This window comes from Canis lupus, chromosome 8 (assembly GCF_003254725.2).
Source record: "Canis lupus dingo isolate Sandy chromosome 8, ASM325472v2, whole genome shotgun sequence".
In the NCBI taxonomy this organism is placed as follows: Eukaryota; Metazoa; Chordata; class Mammalia; order Carnivora; family Canidae; genus Canis; species Canis lupus.
This window is the reverse complement of record NC_064250.1, coordinates 62,828,139-62,847,472: the sequence shown is the minus strand read 5'-3', so window position 1 is coordinate 62,847,472 and position 19,334 is coordinate 62,828,139. Positions and strand designations below refer to the sequence as shown.

Sequence of the window (19,334 nt, the reverse complement as noted above, 5' to 3'; positions counted from 1 at the left end):
ACTGAAAATTAAAACCTGACTGCCCAAATCCTTACTGAGACTCTATGTTGTCTTGTCCCAAAGCCTTGCAAGCTACAGCAAGACAACTTACTAAGAACTTCAAAGGACTTTTTACTAGGGCAACAGCCAAGGCCAGTCAGGAGGCTCACCAAACACCCACATCTGACATGCTCTGCTCCAGGGAAGAATCATGACTGAGATATTGAATGTCCGTACCCCATCATCTAAAGTCGAACATCTACAAATCTTGACTGACTGCTCTCTGGTCTCAGAAATAGGTTTATAGTCTACTCACACCATTAACTTTAGTTTTTTTGTTTGTTTGTTTCCTTGTCCTAATCTATGCCCTCTTCCTCCTTTGCAGATCTCTCACCTGGAAGTCCCTAACCCAAATTCACAGCAATCGACCTTGCTTTCTTTTTGCATGAAACTTCTCCTAAAGTTACAGATGGGAGAGAAATGTGGGGAACCACTCAGACCCCCAAACTTGGTATAAAGATTATTTTAATGAAAACACTTGAGCTAAAGAAGATACAGAAAGAAACCTGACCCCAACTTGCCTTGTCTAAGGCAGAGCTTCTGGAAAATATCATCTCCATTAAAGGGAATTGCCTGTGAATTCAATTCCTATGGAGACAGACTGCCCACCCAGTGCCACTAGCACCAAAAGGCCCAAGAGAACTTTCCATATCTTCTCATTCCCGCCCCAATCCCCCAAACACACCTTTTATCTCTGGCTCCTGAGGGAGTTACCCATTACTGAGTATTCAGTGATGCACTGAGTACTGAACATAAGTGTAAATAAATTTTGTCTTTTCTCTCCTGACTAGGTCTTGTTGCTGGTTAATAAGCAGGCCCTCACCCACTTGATCCATTTTAGAAGGGGAAAACTTTTCCTCCCAATATAACTATTTCCTCTTATCTTCCAAAATCAGATCAGACCAATCCTTTACTATATCAAAAGAAATAATAGAAAACATATCAACACAATCAAAGAATATCACGAAATAAGGAATTTTCATTGTGTAAAAATCCAATTTTATATGTGAGTCAGTAGGTGGCACCAAAGAAGAAAGAAGTGTATCTTGATAAATACACATAACTGCTGTGTCCTAGAAATCGTATAAAAGCTACTCCCTTAGATGGTCTACGTCTGATTCTTTTCCTGAAATGTCTTAATCAGACTGAAAAAAATGCCTCAATATCTCATTGAAAGCAAACCAAAAATCACAAATAAAATAAAATTCAGAAAATACCTTGAAAAAATTTCACATATTCCTGCCAAAAACTGATTCTGGACATCCACCTTGCTAGATTAGACACAAATCATATTGGATTTGAAAAATATAGGGTCTTACTAGCTGTAAATATGGAGCCTATAATCCACTGAGACAGAAGCAAAAGAATGAGCTCAGAGAAACTTGTCCTGTAAGCCAGAGAAAAAGGAGTAATTCAGTACTTCTTATGCCATTTTTAAAATCCCAAATGGAAGGGCAGGGATTTCTACCATTCATCTCTAGGAATACATGTGAAAACGCAGAAATTGCTGCTAGTCAAATGTAAATCTTTCCACAGACAGTTGACCAGGAAAGGACTGAGCTCTAACAGACTTAGAAACTTTTTTTTCCATTACTTAATTTTTAAAAAATTCAACAACATCAAGGAAGAATCCTCCCTTAAATTCTTAAAGATACTTCACACCTTCATCTTGCCATTCTTCCCCATCCCAAACCAACATCAAAGCAGCACATCACCTAAAATGTAGCTGCTCAAACTAACCTCGTTCAGCTGTATCAACTAAAATAAGGAGAGACACTTGCCTTCCACAGACACTGATAACATGCTAAGCTGGGCAGTGCTTCCCCCAAATCCTCTTCAACAAGGTCCAAGCTGAGGGCCTCCACTTACCCTGGCGAATTCCATTGGTTTGGGAAGAAGGCACATGACCATGACATCAAAGCGAACATCACACACTGTCTTCAACCACTTGGTGACAAACTGAGGCTTCAATTTTTCCACCAAACTTCCAACTTCGTCATCCATCATATATGCTGTGGAGTGAAACCACTGAAACACCATGGCCACCAGCCTGGCCAAGCTTTCTGTAGGCGTGTTCTCACTAGGCGTGCAGAGGCTCACCTGCAAATGGACAGATTGGACTCTGCTTCAGCATCCATCGATCTTTACATAATTATTACATATTCGTTTAAAAGGGAAAAAAGTTCTCAATAATCCATTTGGAATAGGCAGTTTTATAAACGATGGAGGGTCGGTTAACCTAGAAACTGCATTCTTCACAGGAGAGACAGACTGCAACAATAATTTCCTCTCGAGATTATACCTTTCAATAGGACTTTTCCCCTACAAGAATTCTATTTTGTAACCTACACTAGATAAATGCTTTTTTAAAAGTCTGCAAAGTAAAATTTCATAAATATCGTCAATGAAAAAATAATCTACCTACATTCCCATTCTAAAGTTATCAGATTTAGCTAAGAGTTTTCTATCAGTAATAATTCTGAAAGCTTAAAGCCTCCTAATTCATTGCATTATAAATTGGCTTTTAAAAAAACCCAGCTCATCAGTTATTCATTATGCATTCTGCAATAATCTTTTATTAACCACTATAGTAGGGGTCAGGAATGTACAAAATAAACAAAATGCTACCCTTGCTTTCAAAGAGTTCATAATAGCAGTCAGTATGTCATTAGATAATAAGTTCTAGGAGCAACACATGTGAAATTAACAATTAAATATCCATTTGGCAAGACAAAACAAAGCACGACTTTTTTGGGTAAACATGTAAAAACATGAAAGAGATATGGAGACTTACTCTATGTCTTCGATGGGCAAAAACAAAAGTCTGCTTCTCTACACAACTGGCAGGTTCAGTTTACGTGGAATTTGGGAGCAGAATGTTTGATCTTTACTGGATGAATGTTGCTATTGAATAAGTCAAAAACTATCGAATTCGTGTCAATACAGCTCTAATTTTTCTCGCTGTATGCAGACTTGTCACAAATGCTTATTCAGAGTGCCACAGAGACTGAATTTTCAAGAAAAATGTCGTGTATATAGATGGGATGTGAAACATCTGTACATTACATTGACTCCACGATCTTACAACATACCCTAGCAACTTTCCCAATTGTTTTCTGTCAAAGGTGCATTTCGAACAGTCCAGGGTCTGGTCCACTGGTTTTGACACCTGGCTATTCACTAGAATCAATCAGGGAGCTTTTTTAAAAAGTTCCCAAGATTCTGGGGTGGGATCTGGGCATTGCTATTCTTTAAAAGGCTTCCCCAGGGAAATCTACTGCACCACCCAGAGTTGTCCCAGAATAGAGTCCCACTGCTCATGTTAACTTTTCATTATTTACTGTTTCCTTCTTTAAAAAAAATACTCCTCACTGGTGCAATGTTGTGAGAAATAAAGAGCAGAGAATAGTTAAGGTATTTTCTTACTAAAAACCATATCCCAAATTGACTGAGAAGCCTCTGGTCGTGTTTATCGTCATCCTTGTTGTCAAAGTCAGTGTTATCCAGGGAATGGTGGGAAGATGAAAGGCCCAGCTGCCTACGGCGGTTCAGTTCATATTCGCGCTGCTCAGCATGGAACTCGGCTTCTTTCAACAAGCTGCCGAAGACAAGCAATGTCAAGTCAGACTCCAGAAAAACACATTCTAGGTTATGACCTATTCAGAGTAACTATTTCCTAAGTACCGACTCAAACATTCCTGATGGCTCTCCTTTCAAATGGCAGGAGTTCCTCCCATAGGCCTAATTTTGCTTCCTTCCTTGAACTCCATCCCCATTTCAAAAATGAACAAACTGAGACACAAAGAGACTGCTTTCTCCAATCAATTGGAATCAAGCAGAACGGCTGCGTTCTGGCTTCCAATTTACCAACCATCCCACTAGATGTCAATACTTCCCCTGTAACTAAATGAAATTATGTGGACATCAAATGCATGATACAAGGAGAGACCGAGGAATTTGTACCCCAATAGAACAATATTCAATATCTAATATTCAGAGATCTGAAAATGAACAATAAAGACTCCTTTTTCAATCTGCTAAACAAGTCATAATTTTTAAAAACAAAACCAAATGTTGGGGACATCTGGGTGGCTCAGCCGGTTAAGCATACGACATGGATCAGGTCATGAGCTCAGGGTCCTAAGATGGAGCCCTTGGCAGGACTCCCTGCTCAGCAGGGAGTCTGCTCTTCTCTCTGCCCCTCTCCTTCCATGCTTACTCTCTCTCTCAAATACATAAAATGTTTTTAAAATATTTTTTAATCAAAAAATTAAACCCAATGTTGGCAAGGGTGTATCAAAAACTAGCCATTTCATACAGTGCTGTTGGCATTATAAATTCATACACACATTCTGAAAATCAGTTTGGTAATGTATCAACAGCCATCAAAATATTCATACCCTTTGACCCAGCCAACCGTATCTGTCATCTACCATAAGAAAATAAAAAACACAAAAACAGCACTATTCATAAAAATATCTATCAGAGTAATTTATAATAGCGAAGAATGGAAGAAATCTAGAAATCTAAAGGTGGAAGGAAATAAACTAGATGACAATTGTGTTTCTGCTAAAAATGGTAAATATGGAAACTATACAATGACATGGAAAAAGAGCTAATGGCATAAGGTTTTATCAAAAAGAACTGTGGATACACTGTGATTAGAGTTACATAAATAAGAAATATATTTGAATACAACTAGAAGAACGTGTAAAACTGACCATAATGATAGCAGTATGATTTTTTTGACTTCTAAAATTTCTGTAATATTTCATTTGACAAACATTTATTGTATTTCTACATGTATTAACCAATGGAATAAGAGACACAACAGAAAAGAGTCCCTATCTGTAAAACATTCTAATACTATTTCTTTAATTTTTAAAAATCCTGACTCCGTGAATATTGTACAAAAAGAGAACAAGTCTGGAAGTTATCATTTCCAAAGCTCCTTTTACTGTCACGTGATAGGACAGAAAGCCAGCAGCAGTCTATAGGACCGGACTCCTGGCTTACTGCAGAGCTGCTGGTTTACCCCAGTACCAAATTACCTAGATTTTTCCTGTACTTCACTGTGTGCAGGTTGGGCTCAGGCTCTTTCCACCCATCACTCTGATGGGCGCCTGTGCTTCATTCCCCCAACACCCTCGGCTCTGTGTTCCCAAAGTGCTTACCATAGTGGATCACAGTTCTGTGCTTCTGTTTTTATAGTCCCTGCAGGGGTAACCTGAAGGCAGAGACTACATTCTGTTCTCTCCTATCTCCCAAGTGCCTAACACATGCCTGGCATACCATTAAAAATATTGGTTGAATGAATGAATGAATGAAAATGTCACTGCATCATGGAAGGTGGGAGGCTAGGCTGGTTGAGGGCACCATCTCAGGGTACAAAGGGGGACTCAAAGCTAAGGCAGTGTTTTGGGGCGGGCCAACCAAACAAGCTGCCTGTTACCTGATCACAGCCTCCACTGCGCAAACAAGCTCCTCAGCGCCACATTCCCGAGTGTTGATTGGTGGAGGGGAGGTCTGATATAGGTGGGTCTCTGAGGCGGCCCCCACCTCATTGCTATGATGATTCGAGTGGCATCTTTTGCAGTACCGAACCGGCCTGTTTCCGTGACGGCCACAGCACCCTGCTGAAAAGCAGGTGACAACCGCTCTTCTTACGTGAGAACTGCAGTTCTAGAGGCAAAAAAAATCGGGAAGGGGGAATCAACTAAAACTGATCAATGAAGTAAATTTGGCTAGGAATCAGAACATCAGAATGGAGAGCTAAGAAGCCAGCAGAAGAGGCCGCAAGTTTCCTAAAGATCCTACAAGACAGGTCATCTCTAATAGGTTAGATTTCAGGCATAGTTAAAAATAAAGATAAGTAGTCTCTATTAGTGTGAGTGGCAGAAACATCATAGATATGAGTGGAACCATGTTTGAAAGCCCTCTGTAAAGTTATCTCAGTCATGGGGTGGGAGTGGGAGGTAGGGTGCTTTCTGGATTCTGAATCCTCAGCAGAAAGGTAGAAAAAAAAGCCTGAAACTCTGGTCCAGAGAGAGTGCATCACAGCACATCAGAATAGGAAAGGAACAGTTTTAACCGTCAGATTAAACTTTCAAAATTACCAAATCCACCACTGAAAGAGCAGTTTTCCAGTGCAGCTCTTCTGTCCTTGCTGTGTGACAGGCAGGGGGGCATGCTGCCCTGAGCTGATGGCCCAAAGCAGGCTGCCTGCCCACTCCCACCAGCACTCTTTCCCTTGAGACCCAAAGAATATGTCAAATATGTTGACTGACACCACGGGAACATGGCAAAACACAGCAAGAACCATTCATAGAATCACCTGACATCAACTACAGGCAAGGAATCCACAAAGGAAGAGATGCCAATGAGAAAAGTAGGGGTGCGGAGAGAATTCAGAGTCCAGGGGGTGCTGCTGTCAGAGCTGCCCTGACAGGAGGCAGAGGAAAGAGGTGCACCATGCATATGAAGTCATCTAAGGAGCTGTCAGGAAATGTTCCTGACCTCCATAAAAATATGTGTCCCGGGCCTGTTAGAAATGCCACACCACATACTCAATATCTTGTGTCCTGAGAGCTTTTCAGTCTTTCAATAGAGCTTATAAAGATGTGAATACCTTCTCTAGGGGATGTCCTACCCTAAGCCATGACAACGCAGAGCTCAGTAAAGATCTGAGATCCCTCCATGACAGATCTCTTGAGGAGATAGAAGAACGAAGCAAGCATAAAACCTAACTCAAACCACTGACAACATATTGAACTGGCTATCCAAATGACTATTTCAAAGTAAGGTTTGTTTCACTTCGATTTTAGCATGAGGCTCCGTGTACTAGTGTGGGGATATCTCATTCTCTACATAGGACTCGGGCCAACAAATTATAAAAGCAAGGCTAAAGTTTCTGTAATCTTGTTCTTTTTTTTTTTTTTAAGATTGTATTTATTTATTCTTGAGAGACACAGAGAGAGAGGCAGAGATACAGGCAGAGGGAGAAGCAGGCTCCCTGTGGGGAGCCCGATGCGGGACTCGATCCCAGGACCCCAGGATCATGCCGTGAGCCAAAGGCAGATGTTCAACCACTGACCCACCCAGGCATCCCTATAATCTTGCTTTCTATTAATACGTTTTTAAAATTTATTTGTTAAAATACAGTTGTGTTTCTTCCGCAGCTGAGGTCCAAGTCTTGTGAGCATCCAAGTCAGTCATGCCTTCTCCAAGTGGTATATTTTTCCCTGCTGTGTCTTTTCTTTCTCATATGCTAACTTTTATTCTGGAAGGACATGAATCTTTATTGGCTTAGGGCTTCTGCTCCCCAACCAAACCAATATCACACTACTAGCAGTGTGGTATATATCAGAGCACATTCTTAGTGCTTAATTTTTTCTTCTTGGTTATAATTAGCCTTTGTTCCTCTGGGATTCCCACTATTCTATAAACAAGAGGATAAGGATATGGGTTTAGTGGGTAGTTATTCACTATAATAAAGTCCTGAAGTTTAAGGTCTGAGATTAACTATCCTATCTCTGGTCCCAAACTATTTACATTCTTCCCACATGCAAATTCTTGGCTAGAGGTTTAAGGTCTTGTCATTTAAATCAAGTCCAGTTGCAGACGAGGCCCTTTGGGTTGGCATCCTTAGGTATGCATCCATTTGCCTTGAATCTAGATGAGCTCCTGGCTGCTTCAACCAAGAGAATATGGCAGATGTGATATCTATATGACTCCTGAGGCCAGATTTCAAAAGACCTGCAGCTTTCACTGGCCCTCTTGAAATGTTCTCTCCTCAGATGGTTCCTTATTGGGATACTCAGAACTCTGCCATGGTCAAGACATGTGGAGAGGCACTGTGTAAGTTTCTTGTCAATGTCACTGGCTAAGCCCAGCCTTCAAGTCATCCCCACCCAGAGCCCAAACAATGATCTTGGAAGCCTCTACATAATCCCAGTCCCCAGTTACTCAAGTGTCCCCAGATGAGGCCTTAAATATCACCAAGCAGAAACGGGTTATGGACTGTGCCCCGTCCAAATCTCTAACCAACAGAATCAAGGAACATAATTAAATGGCTGTCATCTTATGCTGCCACATTTTGAGTGATTTTTTATGCTGTTATCTGGATTTACTGCATATTCTAGCATCAGAAATATCAACAAAGAGTCAACCTGCTTTCTCACCATTGCCATCAGTTCTAAGTAATATCAGCAATAAAATACTTTGCCCCAAAATAACCTTTAGTTGATTCAAGTTCTAAACAATTGTTTTAACAATTAAAACAAAACAATTAAAACAAAAGTTTTAATAATGTATTTCCAAGCCACAGTCTTCCTCAACCCAGGTGGACTCACCTATATGCATTCATTTCAAAAGCAAACTAAAGAGACTTCCCTTAGATTCAGATTCAGCTGAGCATGGTTTCCCCAGCTACTCAGTTTCACTGCTTTGAATTTTAAACATAAAAAAGTAACTCCAATGTGTCTCATAGAATGACAGAATGGAAACAAATCGAAGTCTGTCTCTTTACCTTTACCATCTTGATTCCTATTTCAAACCTACTATTCAAATGTCAGAATCTGTCCTCCACAAGAGGGAGACACAACTGTACCCAAAGCAAGCTCAAGCAATTCTGAACTATTATGAACTTAATGAATGCTCTCCAAATATACAATATCATATTTAATAAAGGATAAGTAATAAAAATGTGCTAATTTGAAGCTTATTATTAAAAATAGTTTTGTTGTAAAAAGGAGGGCAGTGTTAAAAAAATTATTCACTCTGGATGCCAAATATGTTAGGCATATAACCAGAGCCAGGACATGCAGTTTAAAATATAAAACTGTTCCTTACCCTTGTCTCTCTGATTTATAAAAGATTCTCAAAGTAGGAAAATAGCCTCAGGATAAAAATCAAATCAAACGTATGCTGACTGGCTGCATGATCCTTTGTTAAAACTTCAGAAGGATATAAGGTAATGCCTCATTGAGCCTTTCAGCTAGAACAGGGCTTCTAATAATTTTAAGGGCAGACCAAAATGCCCGAAGTATAGAAAAGACTGCCCCCAAAAGAATTATGGATGTGCTTTGGGGGCACTGAATTTCAATGAGATTTACTAAAAATCCAGAGTTTTACAGAAAGTCTTACTAGCAAAAGCACCACCAATTTAAAATAAAGGGGGCAGATACAGTTCAATATGAATGGAAGTCTGTGGGATGGCATGAAGGGGACAAGCAAAGGGAGTCTCTCAGCTGCAACATGTACCATTTCTTCTTGGAAAAGAAAGATGCCTAAGAGTAGAGCAAAGAATTCAGGAGACCAGCAACGGATTAGGGAACAACGCCCAGGAAGTAAAACCAGATCCTAGTCAAGGACATCTGCCGTCCCTGGAGATGGAAGAACTGTTGACATGTTCGTGGCTGGAACTGTTATAAATCTGCTGACAGCGATGTACTTCCACTTCTGAACGGAGGTTCAATGCTGTTATGCTGTCCCTGTCTCATCATCATGTGTAGGGGGTGAAGGGGGCAGATATCTTGCCTTTTTAATTCACAGGTCTCTGGATCAAGAGAATTTGCACCCAAGGAGTTTCATCAGGAACTAGACCATATGCAGATCACAAGATGATGAATTGAAGCCATAAATGGATTTAAGATTTTAGGAGATTTTGTAAGGTGGTGGAAGTATTTTACATATGAGAAATGTAAGTGATTATGTCCAGAGGGTGGATTATGGTAGATTAAATATGACCACAGAATTCTTGTCACTCCTTCTCTAAAGGGGAGAAGTCTATTGCTTCTCTCCTTGAATCTGGGCTGCCCTTGGGACTTGCTTTGACCGGCAGAATGCCACAGAATTGCCATGATGCAATGTGACTTCGGAGCTTTAGTTTCAAAGGCCTTGCAACTTACTCTCTCATTCACTCAGAACACTGCTGCCTTGTGAACAAATCCAGCCTTGCCCCCTGGAGGGTGCCACCCCTGTCATCCCAAGCCTCCTAGCTGCCCCAGCTGTGGCCCTAGATGTAGGAGTGAAGTCATTTGGGACCAGCCAATCCCCTGACTACCCACCAGTTGACTACAGGCACATGAGTGAGCCTGGAGTAGTTTATAAAAAGCACTGCCTAGTTGAGCACTGTCTAGTTGACCACAGATCTGTGAGCAAATAAATATCTGCCATTACAAACCACGACTTTTTAGGATTATTATATGACAATAGATAACTGAAATAGCCCTCTAAAGGTGCTCATTCATGACCAAGTCCTAAAAAGTTTAAATGACTTGTACATGGCCTCACAGGTAGATGGGGACAGAGCTGGCCAGCAATCAAGTGTCTCAACCAACTAAGCCAGAGTTCTTTGTATGACACCACACTACCTTGTCTTGTACTTTTCAACTAGAACAAGAAAAGAGGATGGAAATAGCTTAGGGAAATTGTTATGAAAAATGGGTAAAGGAAATCTGAAGGTAAAATCTTTAACTAGAGGTATCATTCAGCTTACATATAAATGAATATTTTCAAACAGTCAGCTGGGTATGTTTGACACACATATATTGGACTATTTGCATTCCACTTCAAAACAAGAAAGACTTTGAGCATACAAGATACATCCTTTTCCAAAGTTAAGTTGCAGGTTCTGCAGGGTCATTCAAAGCTTTTTGTAATTAGAGTTACACATATGTTTTTATTTCCAATTACTTATCAAAACACTGTGCATATAAGATGGGTGAGCAAAAGCAGAAATGGAAACACACTATTGGGACACAGCGATCTTACATGCTAAGTTATTTCTTTTCCCCCTCTGCAAATACAGTGACATGTACATACTGGGAAACCAGGAGGCAGAAATGAGGCAGATGTCAATGAATGAATTTACATACACACAGCAAATCATGCCCCACTACACAGATAGTTTGCTCTTACCTTCTTCTGACATATAGCAGATATTTCAGCTGTAAGGGGGAAAGTACACAACATATCAACAAAGAAAGACAGCCCATTTTATATAAGGGCAGCCACAAAAGGGAGTAAAAACAAGCTTAGTAACACAATATCTAGAATAGGCCCAAACAGCTTCTCTCTTATCTTATTAATTGTCATCTACCTGTGTTTAATGAGGTCAGGAACTCCTGCATGCTACAAATAACTTCACCTGTTCTTACAAGAAATTCAACCTCTTCGGACATGACTTAGAATTCAGATCATGTCATCATCAAATTAAAATAACATTAATCTCATCTCATTTGACAGAACAAAATCAAGATTTGCATGACTTCTTCAGCATCACATAAGCTATCAATGATAAAGGCAGATCTAGAGATAATGTCTCTACATTCCCCATTTACTGCTCTTCCATTACACTATGACACCGAGTTGATGTGATATATTTAGAGCTTCACCATGGAGATGATTTGCTATTTCAAAACTGTAGAAAAAACTTACTAACTTGGATTACTCAGACTTGAACTATTGATTTATATCAGTCCTTAACTAGTGTAAAACCAGCTGCATGCTCATTTCAGAGAAAGTAATTTTCAAACCCACGGACTGGCCAGTTGGAGTAAGAATGTCAAACTACTGTCTACTTCGGGATTGACCTTAACAAATGGATACAAACTCTTTTCAGTGGGCATATCAATTATTTCCATGAAAAATAATGCATGAGAGTACCTGAAAATAATTTTTCCAAGAATATGTTAACACTCCCCCTGAAATATTAAGTGTTCAAAAAATGAACTAGAGCATTACTTATAGTATAGTCTAGGTTGTAATTTTTTTAAAAGATCAAAGGTAAATGTCTCCCAAACTGTCTGGAAATTATGAATTAGTGGATGCCAAGTCAAAAAAATTTATAACTCAGTTTTTAAAACTGGTTTTGTATAATTAAAGGTTATTTGCCAGTTTGATATCCAGAGTTTGTCTTAACCTGAAGTTAGTGTCACATCTCCAGATAAATAATTAGAAGTCATTATAAATTTTCTTCCAAAGATGAGTATCATCTGGAGAAGGTGACCAGAATTCAGCAACATATCCAATATTTAAAAATATTGGATAGTTTGGATCCTGACCAAACCTTAAATTATAAGGTTTGGGTAGCCTAATTTAAGGGGGGAAAATTTACTTTTACCCATACATGCCCAAATCATTTCACAGATATCTTTATACAAATTTTCAAAATGCCTTTTTGAAGGATGTAGAGGCCAACATTACTGATCCATTTTACAAATGGAGAGCACTCACTGAACTAATTTATTTCTAAAGTTGAAACTACCTAATATTAAAAGACTATAAAGAAATCGTGTAATCAGGAAAATGGCCTTAAGTTTTTTTCTAATGTTCACAGAATTTAGTTAACATAAGGTCTTTACTTTTCTTTTTAAATATGGCCTTTCACAGAAAGTCTTTTATTATCTACCGCTGAAATCATGTATCAGGTTCCTCCTATGGGCTTGATCTGTGCTCAGTGTATCCCCAGCTTTTTCCACCTTTCATCTTTCCTCTGCTTTCCTCAATACTTCCCCCAGTCACTTCAGCCTCCACTTAAGTGGCTGCAATGCCTGCATACAGAGGTGTAAAGGAATGCTCTGTCTGGGACCTGCCAACTTATCAGACTTGGCTTTCAGAATGCTAACAAACAGCGAGAATCACACATCCCATCTTTCCACTGAGATGAGTCACGTATACTTTATCCCCGTTTCACTGGGAGACTGAGTCTCAGAGCCATTAAATGACTTTCCCCCAAAACACAGAGCTAATAATAGTGGTAGGAGAAAGACCTATTATTCAGTATTCTTTCCATTCACATTCTCTATTCTCTTTCTGACCTGGCACAGCAAATATTGGCAATGCCTGTTATCTACACAGAATATCTCTCAAGACATAATTCAGCAAGGCTTTTATCATATGGAATCCTAATTCCAACATCTACTCTTAACTTAGGTTGAGATTATACCTCTTCCTTTATTATTAAATGTGTGGCTATAAACACGACATTGATATAATGTTTCGTATCAATGACTCTTCATAGCATATAATACTTTGATTACTGTCTTTGTAAAATAATACAAATAATACAGTATAAAAGGAGACAAACCAACCATGCCATTAGTCATGATTACTTCTTACTCATCCTTTCTGAAGTAAACCATACCTTGTGGCAGAAGAACATCAATCAACCATTCACTGTGGTCCCTATAAAGAAAAACAAAATTCATTTTTTAGCTTCCTTGCAACATTACCCTTCCACATGAATGTTCATAAGCTGCATGCTATTGCTAGAAGGCTTCACTAGAAAGTAAATGTAATTAAGAGCACTGTCATAATAAACTTTTTAAATGTCTAATGGATTTCAGCGAAATTATAAATTATAGGCATTTCATCATATTCAGTTAGCTTTAAATGATACTTTCCAGATGCTAATTAAGCAAACCAAAGTACAGCATGATTTGTACAACGCTAAGTGTGAGTCTGCAGAACTAACAAGCAAAGAGAACCCATTTGAATTGTATGTCATGTTTGAAAGCCACGATTTTCTTTTATTTTTCTCTGTGGCCTTTTTTAACAGGGTCACTTGAAAATTGGGGCTGCTTTATTACATGGAATTGCTTTCTCTTATTGCACGGGGAGAAATATTGCAATTTTTCAAAGCTGAAATCTCTCAAATGAAAGTTTGCTATATATCAAATATCTGACAAATGAACCTTTAAAAAACAAAGAGACTAGTGGGAAATGGGAGTAATGTGGCCAATTTAAGTCCAACTGATTTTTCTTATCTTCCCTTGTTGCTCTATTTCCTTTTCTTGGAGTATACTTATACCTACCCTGCGATCCTCTGGCTGCATTCTTCACAGAGATACAATGGGGGTGGTTTATCCCCCAGAGCCACTGACAGGGAAGGGTCTATACACATCTGAAACACAGGAAAAGGCAGAATGAACTTTCCTTTGCTGTTTATTACACCCCCCATGTTGTGAATGCAAAGGTTTCAATTGTGACGGATTTTCAAAAGCAAATAGAATAAATATTTTTAGTAAAACCCACTTAACCTATAGATGCTTTTCCTGCACTGGCTGATGAGTCCACACTGGAGATTTAAATCCACCTACTGTGGGATTTCATTTCTCCTGTTATCTGCAATTAAGTAACAACTAGTGTCAACAAATCCACCCTCATTCCACAAGGAGGAAAAATCTTGTTCAGTGGTGGCTGGAATTGCCTCTATGTTACGGGTGCATTCATTCCTGCTTGAAAATGGGAAACAGGGCAGCCCCGGTGGAGCAGCGGTTTAGCGCCGCCTGCAGCCCGGGGTCTGATCCTGGAGACCCAGGATAGAGCCCCGCGTCAGGCTCCCTGCATGGAGCCCGCTTCTCCCTCTGCCTGTGTCTCTGCCCCTCAGTCTCTCTCTCTCTCTGAATTAAAAAAAAAAAAAAAATACTTATTAAAAAAAAAAGAAAAGAAAAGAAAGTGGGAAACACAGCAATCTCTCTTTCGGAAAAGGAAAATATATTAAAATTTAAAAATCACAACTGATACCAAAATTCTGGCAGTGGAGAATTTTGCTTCTTAGAAGTTTCATTCAAAAAATTTCATGTGTGGCCTAACACTGAGCAATTTGCTTTTCTTACTCTGAAACGAAGTTCTATATCAACTATCCAATGTCGCACTTTTAGGTGTTTTTATCCTTCCATGCATAACCTGTAGTTCGTTTAACCCTGCTGTGCCCTGTTCAGTTTTGCATTATATATGGCTGAGTTTCCATGAGCTTAATGACACAGATGAAAAGCGTTTGTTTTACTGTTGAATCAGGGTATTTCAAATACCTGGATGTTTAAAATCAAGTGAACACAACTAGCTGAACTTTGTACTTTACATCAGGTTTAATTTCTATGACTTACCAAAGTCATTTTTAATTTTGTTCCTGTCCTACAAGAAATAATCCATGCTATAGCTGACTGTATAGTTAATATGCCTATGACACAGATCCTTCTGGAATTCTGTTCTGCCTTTTCTTTGGTTGTTTTTACTGATTAGGGAGGAAAAATGAACCAAATTTATAACCCAAGCAGCCTGTCATTTAAAATTAAAACCTGAAGAGTTTTGTGTATCATCTTTGTGCAGGGGCCAAGCAGATTTTCTCTAGATCATTCCAATTTTAATGTATGGCTGCTGAAGTGAGCACAATGACTGGGAAACCAAGAGTTGGAATTCCTAAATTTCAATTGTTATATCATCAAAATCTGTAAATTATATATTCCTTCATGCTAGAGGGCCAGTGTGAAAATTTTCATAAGTTTCACACCTCCTTTGATGCAATGAATAATTACTTTTTGGTGTGTTAAATGAAGGGTTAGCAAACTTTCCATAAATGACAAGAGAGTAAATAGTTCAGGCTTTAGGGACCATACATTATCTGTCACAACTACTCAACTCTGCTGTTGTAGCATGAAAGCAGCCATAGACAATACACAAACAAATGTGCTCCAATGAAACTTTATTTACAAAAAAAAAAAAAAAAGAAACTTTATTTACAAAACAGTTAGCAGGCCAGATTCGGCTGTGGGCCATAGTTTGCTAACTCTCGTTTATATAATTATCTGGGCTATAAAGTATTTTATAAAGTGATCTGCAAACAAAACCAAGTAAAACCAAAAGCAGAGTGTGATATAATGAACTCTTAAGTAACATATTTTCATTTTGAATACTGTCACACCTCTTGGCTCTTGCCTAAAAAGTACATTTGGGGGGCATCTGGGTAGTTCAGTCAGTTAAGCATCTACCTTCAGCTTGGGTCATGGTCCCAGGGTCCTGAGATTGAGTCCCTAAGCAGGGAGCCCACTTCTCTCTCTCCCTCTGCCCCTCCTGCTCTTGCATTCTCTGTCTCAGTCTCTCTCTCTCAAATACATAAATAAAATCTTGGGGAAAAAAAGTATGTTTTTGCAGTGTATTGCAACAAAAATAGATAATACATTTCCATTTGGCAAATCATCACTGCCTAGTGCTAAAACTCATGAATACGGAGATAATATGCATATTGTGAGGATAAATTCATTTTCCCTGAGTCTTTACCATGTACCCAGTGTAGACCTGTTCTTCAATATACTTACTTCACTTTCATTTCCAATGAGTCATTGATACTCTTGTCAGGTAAAGACATTTTTTCATTCTGTTCATAAGGAAAAACTCCTACATTCATAAGACCCATTTGTGGACAGTCTGAACAGGTCAGTTTACATACACATTAATATGTTCATATCTGACTGCTGCATTAAAAAATAGTTATTTTCCATTTAAAATACAATTAGGCCCAATGTAGAGGCTCAGGAAAATGGAGAAAAGAGGAAAATTTAAATAACTCATTAACCTGCCTTCTCAATGTAATCACTAATAACATTCTGATGAGCTTTACTGGTTGTTTTTCCACTATGAATATGAATATAAATATACATCTATGTGATTTTTAAATTAAATTGGCATCATACTATAAAGGATGACTTCCTTTTCATTTAATATTCTTCCCTAAGTATCTAGATGTTGGATACCCTCGACCTATATGTCACATAGTCATATATACATGGGTTTGGGGAGTGTTCATATTGCAATGAAAAAACAATACTGAGCCAGACCTGGTGTCATGCAAAAACAGCCCCAGCACAAGAGGCACTAACAAAAATGTTACCTTCCCAGGGAAGCAGAGTAAAAATACAAAAGAAAATTCTTTAGGAACACTGGAGTTCAGAAAGTAAAATTGGGGGCAGGGGGGTGAGTGATGAAAATGTTTAGGAACTAGATAAAGATGATAGTGCACAGCATTGTGAATGTGCTAAATGCCAATGAATGATTCACTTTGAGGGGGGATGTGGAGGATGGGGTAGCTGGGTGATGGGCATTAAGAAGGGCAAGCGATGTGATGAACACTGGGTGTTGTATGTAATGGATAAATCTCTGAACTATACATCTGAAACAAAGGATGTACTATATGTTGACTAATTGAATTTAAATAATAATAATAATTTGTAAAAATTTGTAAAAATTGGTTGAATTTATGTTATGTGAATTTCACCTCACCTAAAAATGGGACAAAGGTAGGATGGTTTTGCCTGTAATTTGTAAAAATTGGTTGAATTTATGTTATGTGAATTTCACCTCACCTAAAAATGGGACAAAGGTAGGATGGTTTTGCCTGTCCTGCATGACTAGCTATGGGGAACAGCCTGTAGGCAAAGCAAAGCTGGGCCAGAGGGGTGGACTAAGCTGTTTGTGTAGAAGAGAGGGAGAAAATCTAATTCATGATGACTTCTGTGAGTGGAAAACCAAAAATCATTTACTAATAATGAAGTCAGAGAACTCCTGAGAATGCAGTATGACATAAGGTCAAGGAAAAAATAAGTGGAAAAATCAGACAAAAAGACCTCCTTTCTGTTGACGTCTGAGTGAACCAAAAGAGGGCATTTTAACACAAGCAGGAAGAGGAAACAGATAAAGAAACTAAAGTGAGGAAGCTACGCAATTCTCATCACCCAAAGAATTAAGCTGAATTCTATAAATAATACATGAACTCACAGGTATTTAGCTCAAAATGTCCTCAGACCAAAGAAAAGTACCTTTGAATCCCAAATGTCTGTGGAAGTTCAGAGGAGTACTCATAATAGAATGGGTGAGACTATACCACCATTGGTAGTTTACCCTCACTTGCTCTTCCTCAACATAAATTCATTCAATTTGCCTTTATCAAAACCAGAGATCAAGCATAATAATACAAGAACGTCCTCTGCCGGAAGATATATCTGGATGACAATGTTAGTAAGATACATCTAGATGACAATGTTATTATTGGCATTCCTGACATTTCTGGTATATGAAACACATTTTGGGGTCCATTTACATTTCTTTTCATTCCATTTATATTTTTTATATCTCATTTTAACTTTTCTCCTCTGTTTCTATAAAATGATACTATTATGTTTCTATTATTTGGTAATCTTTACAGTCTTCCTGTCTATAGAAGAAGGGAGGTAAACCCCCAGGATACTAGGTCCTAAAAAGTATCTGTGAACTCTAATGACTTGACCTAACTCCCACTCTTCATAATATAAAAGTTAATCCTTGCAAACTCAGACACAATCTCTTCAGCCAAGTATTGTATCCAACAAATATACCATAAATAATTTGGTTAAAAGGTGTGATTATTTTTCTTAACATTTAAATTCAAAGATTCAGGGTTATAACAAAACAGGGGAATTTGTGGTAGTAGAAAAAGAACAAGGCTGAGAGCCAAGGTACCCGGTTCTGGCTTAGGTAAGTGTCTTGGCCATTCTAAACCACGGTTCCCTTACCTCTAACATACCTTTCCATGTGTTTGCTGCCCAACTACCTCTCAGTCGTTTTGACTAAACATATCTGTGATCTGAGTCAAGACTTAACAATTTTATCTATTTGTGTCGTAGGACTCTTGGATTCGCAGTTATACACCAGACACTAATAATTTGAAATTAGTGAAACTGGGGCAAAGTACATCTCCCTGAGTTTATTAACTCAGATAGAAGCCAAGTAAGGACTATGTAAGTGTTTCACCAGGATTATTCTGATAATTACTCATTGCTACACAGCACTTGACCATGAACTCGTCGCCAAACATCCAGTCACCACTATTCATTGCCCCATCCTGAACCAATCCACCAAGTACAGTCAGATTGAACCTGGAGGTGCATGAGTGTACTATAGAGCACTGGCCTCTCTGCTTTACAGAGAAGGATGGAACCTACTCCATTTCATTTAGCAATTTGCTCTTGATAATCTGACCACTGACAATACAATATGGCACCAGGTCTAATAAAACAGTACCTTCACAGCTGGCTTGTTAATTGCATTGTGGCATTCAATGTGCTGGCAGTGGATAGGATTCCAAGCTGTAAAGCAAAGTATAGATGATAAATACTTCTTATTTAAGTTATTGGTGCCCTAGTAAAAGCATAGTAGATATTACACTAGGTTTCTTCTTCCTAAGTAGAACCGTCATCGAGAGGCTTCCTAAAATAAACATTTTTAAAATCTATGACAAATTTAAAACTTGAACAAAGATATCACAACTCCATCTATTTTCCCATGGGGAGAGACAAGCTAGTATAAGGTGGCATACACAGTACCATAATATTACCTCACAATGATATATCATTAATAAGTTCTCCAAGGTTTTTACCTCTATGGTTTCACTTCATCCTGCCAACAACTCTGTAGAATAGGTACAGCAGATTATTAACCTCATTTCATATATGAATAAATGAAAGTTAAAAAGGCTAAGT

General features: G+C 38.6%; 1 protein-coding gene and 1 non-coding gene across 11 annotated transcripts in view; both read right to left on the bottom strand.

Moving 5' to 3' along the window:
* The window catches only part of UNC79 (unc-79 homolog, NALCN channel complex subunit), a 239,274-nt gene that overhangs the window by 129,495 nt on the left and 90,445 nt on the right, over window positions 1–19,334 (bottom strand). For all 10 annotated transcript variants that reach the window (XM_025442760.3, XM_025442754.3, XM_035720124.2 and 7 more), the window contains exons 8-14: window positions 18,877–18,941; window positions 13,857–13,945; window positions 13,187–13,227; window positions 10,960–10,988; window positions 5,492–5,721; window positions 3,466–3,637; window positions 1,909–2,139 (exon numbers count right to left, since the gene is read on the bottom strand). In XM_025442760.3, the coding sequence (XP_025298545.1) occupies window positions 1,909–2,139; window positions 3,466–3,637; window positions 5,492–5,721; window positions 10,960–10,988; window positions 13,187–13,227; window positions 13,857–13,945; window positions 18,877–18,941 (857 nt within the window). The remainder of the gene's footprint in view (window positions 1–1,908; window positions 2,140–3,465; window positions 3,638–5,491; window positions 5,722–10,959; window positions 10,989–13,186; window positions 13,228–13,856; window positions 13,946–18,876; window positions 18,942–19,334) is intronic.
* Window positions 15,108–15,213, bottom strand: LOC112658121 (U6 spliceosomal RNA). The gene has a single exon (XR_003135524.1). It is a non-coding gene; the product is annotated as a U6 spliceosomal RNA (small nuclear RNA).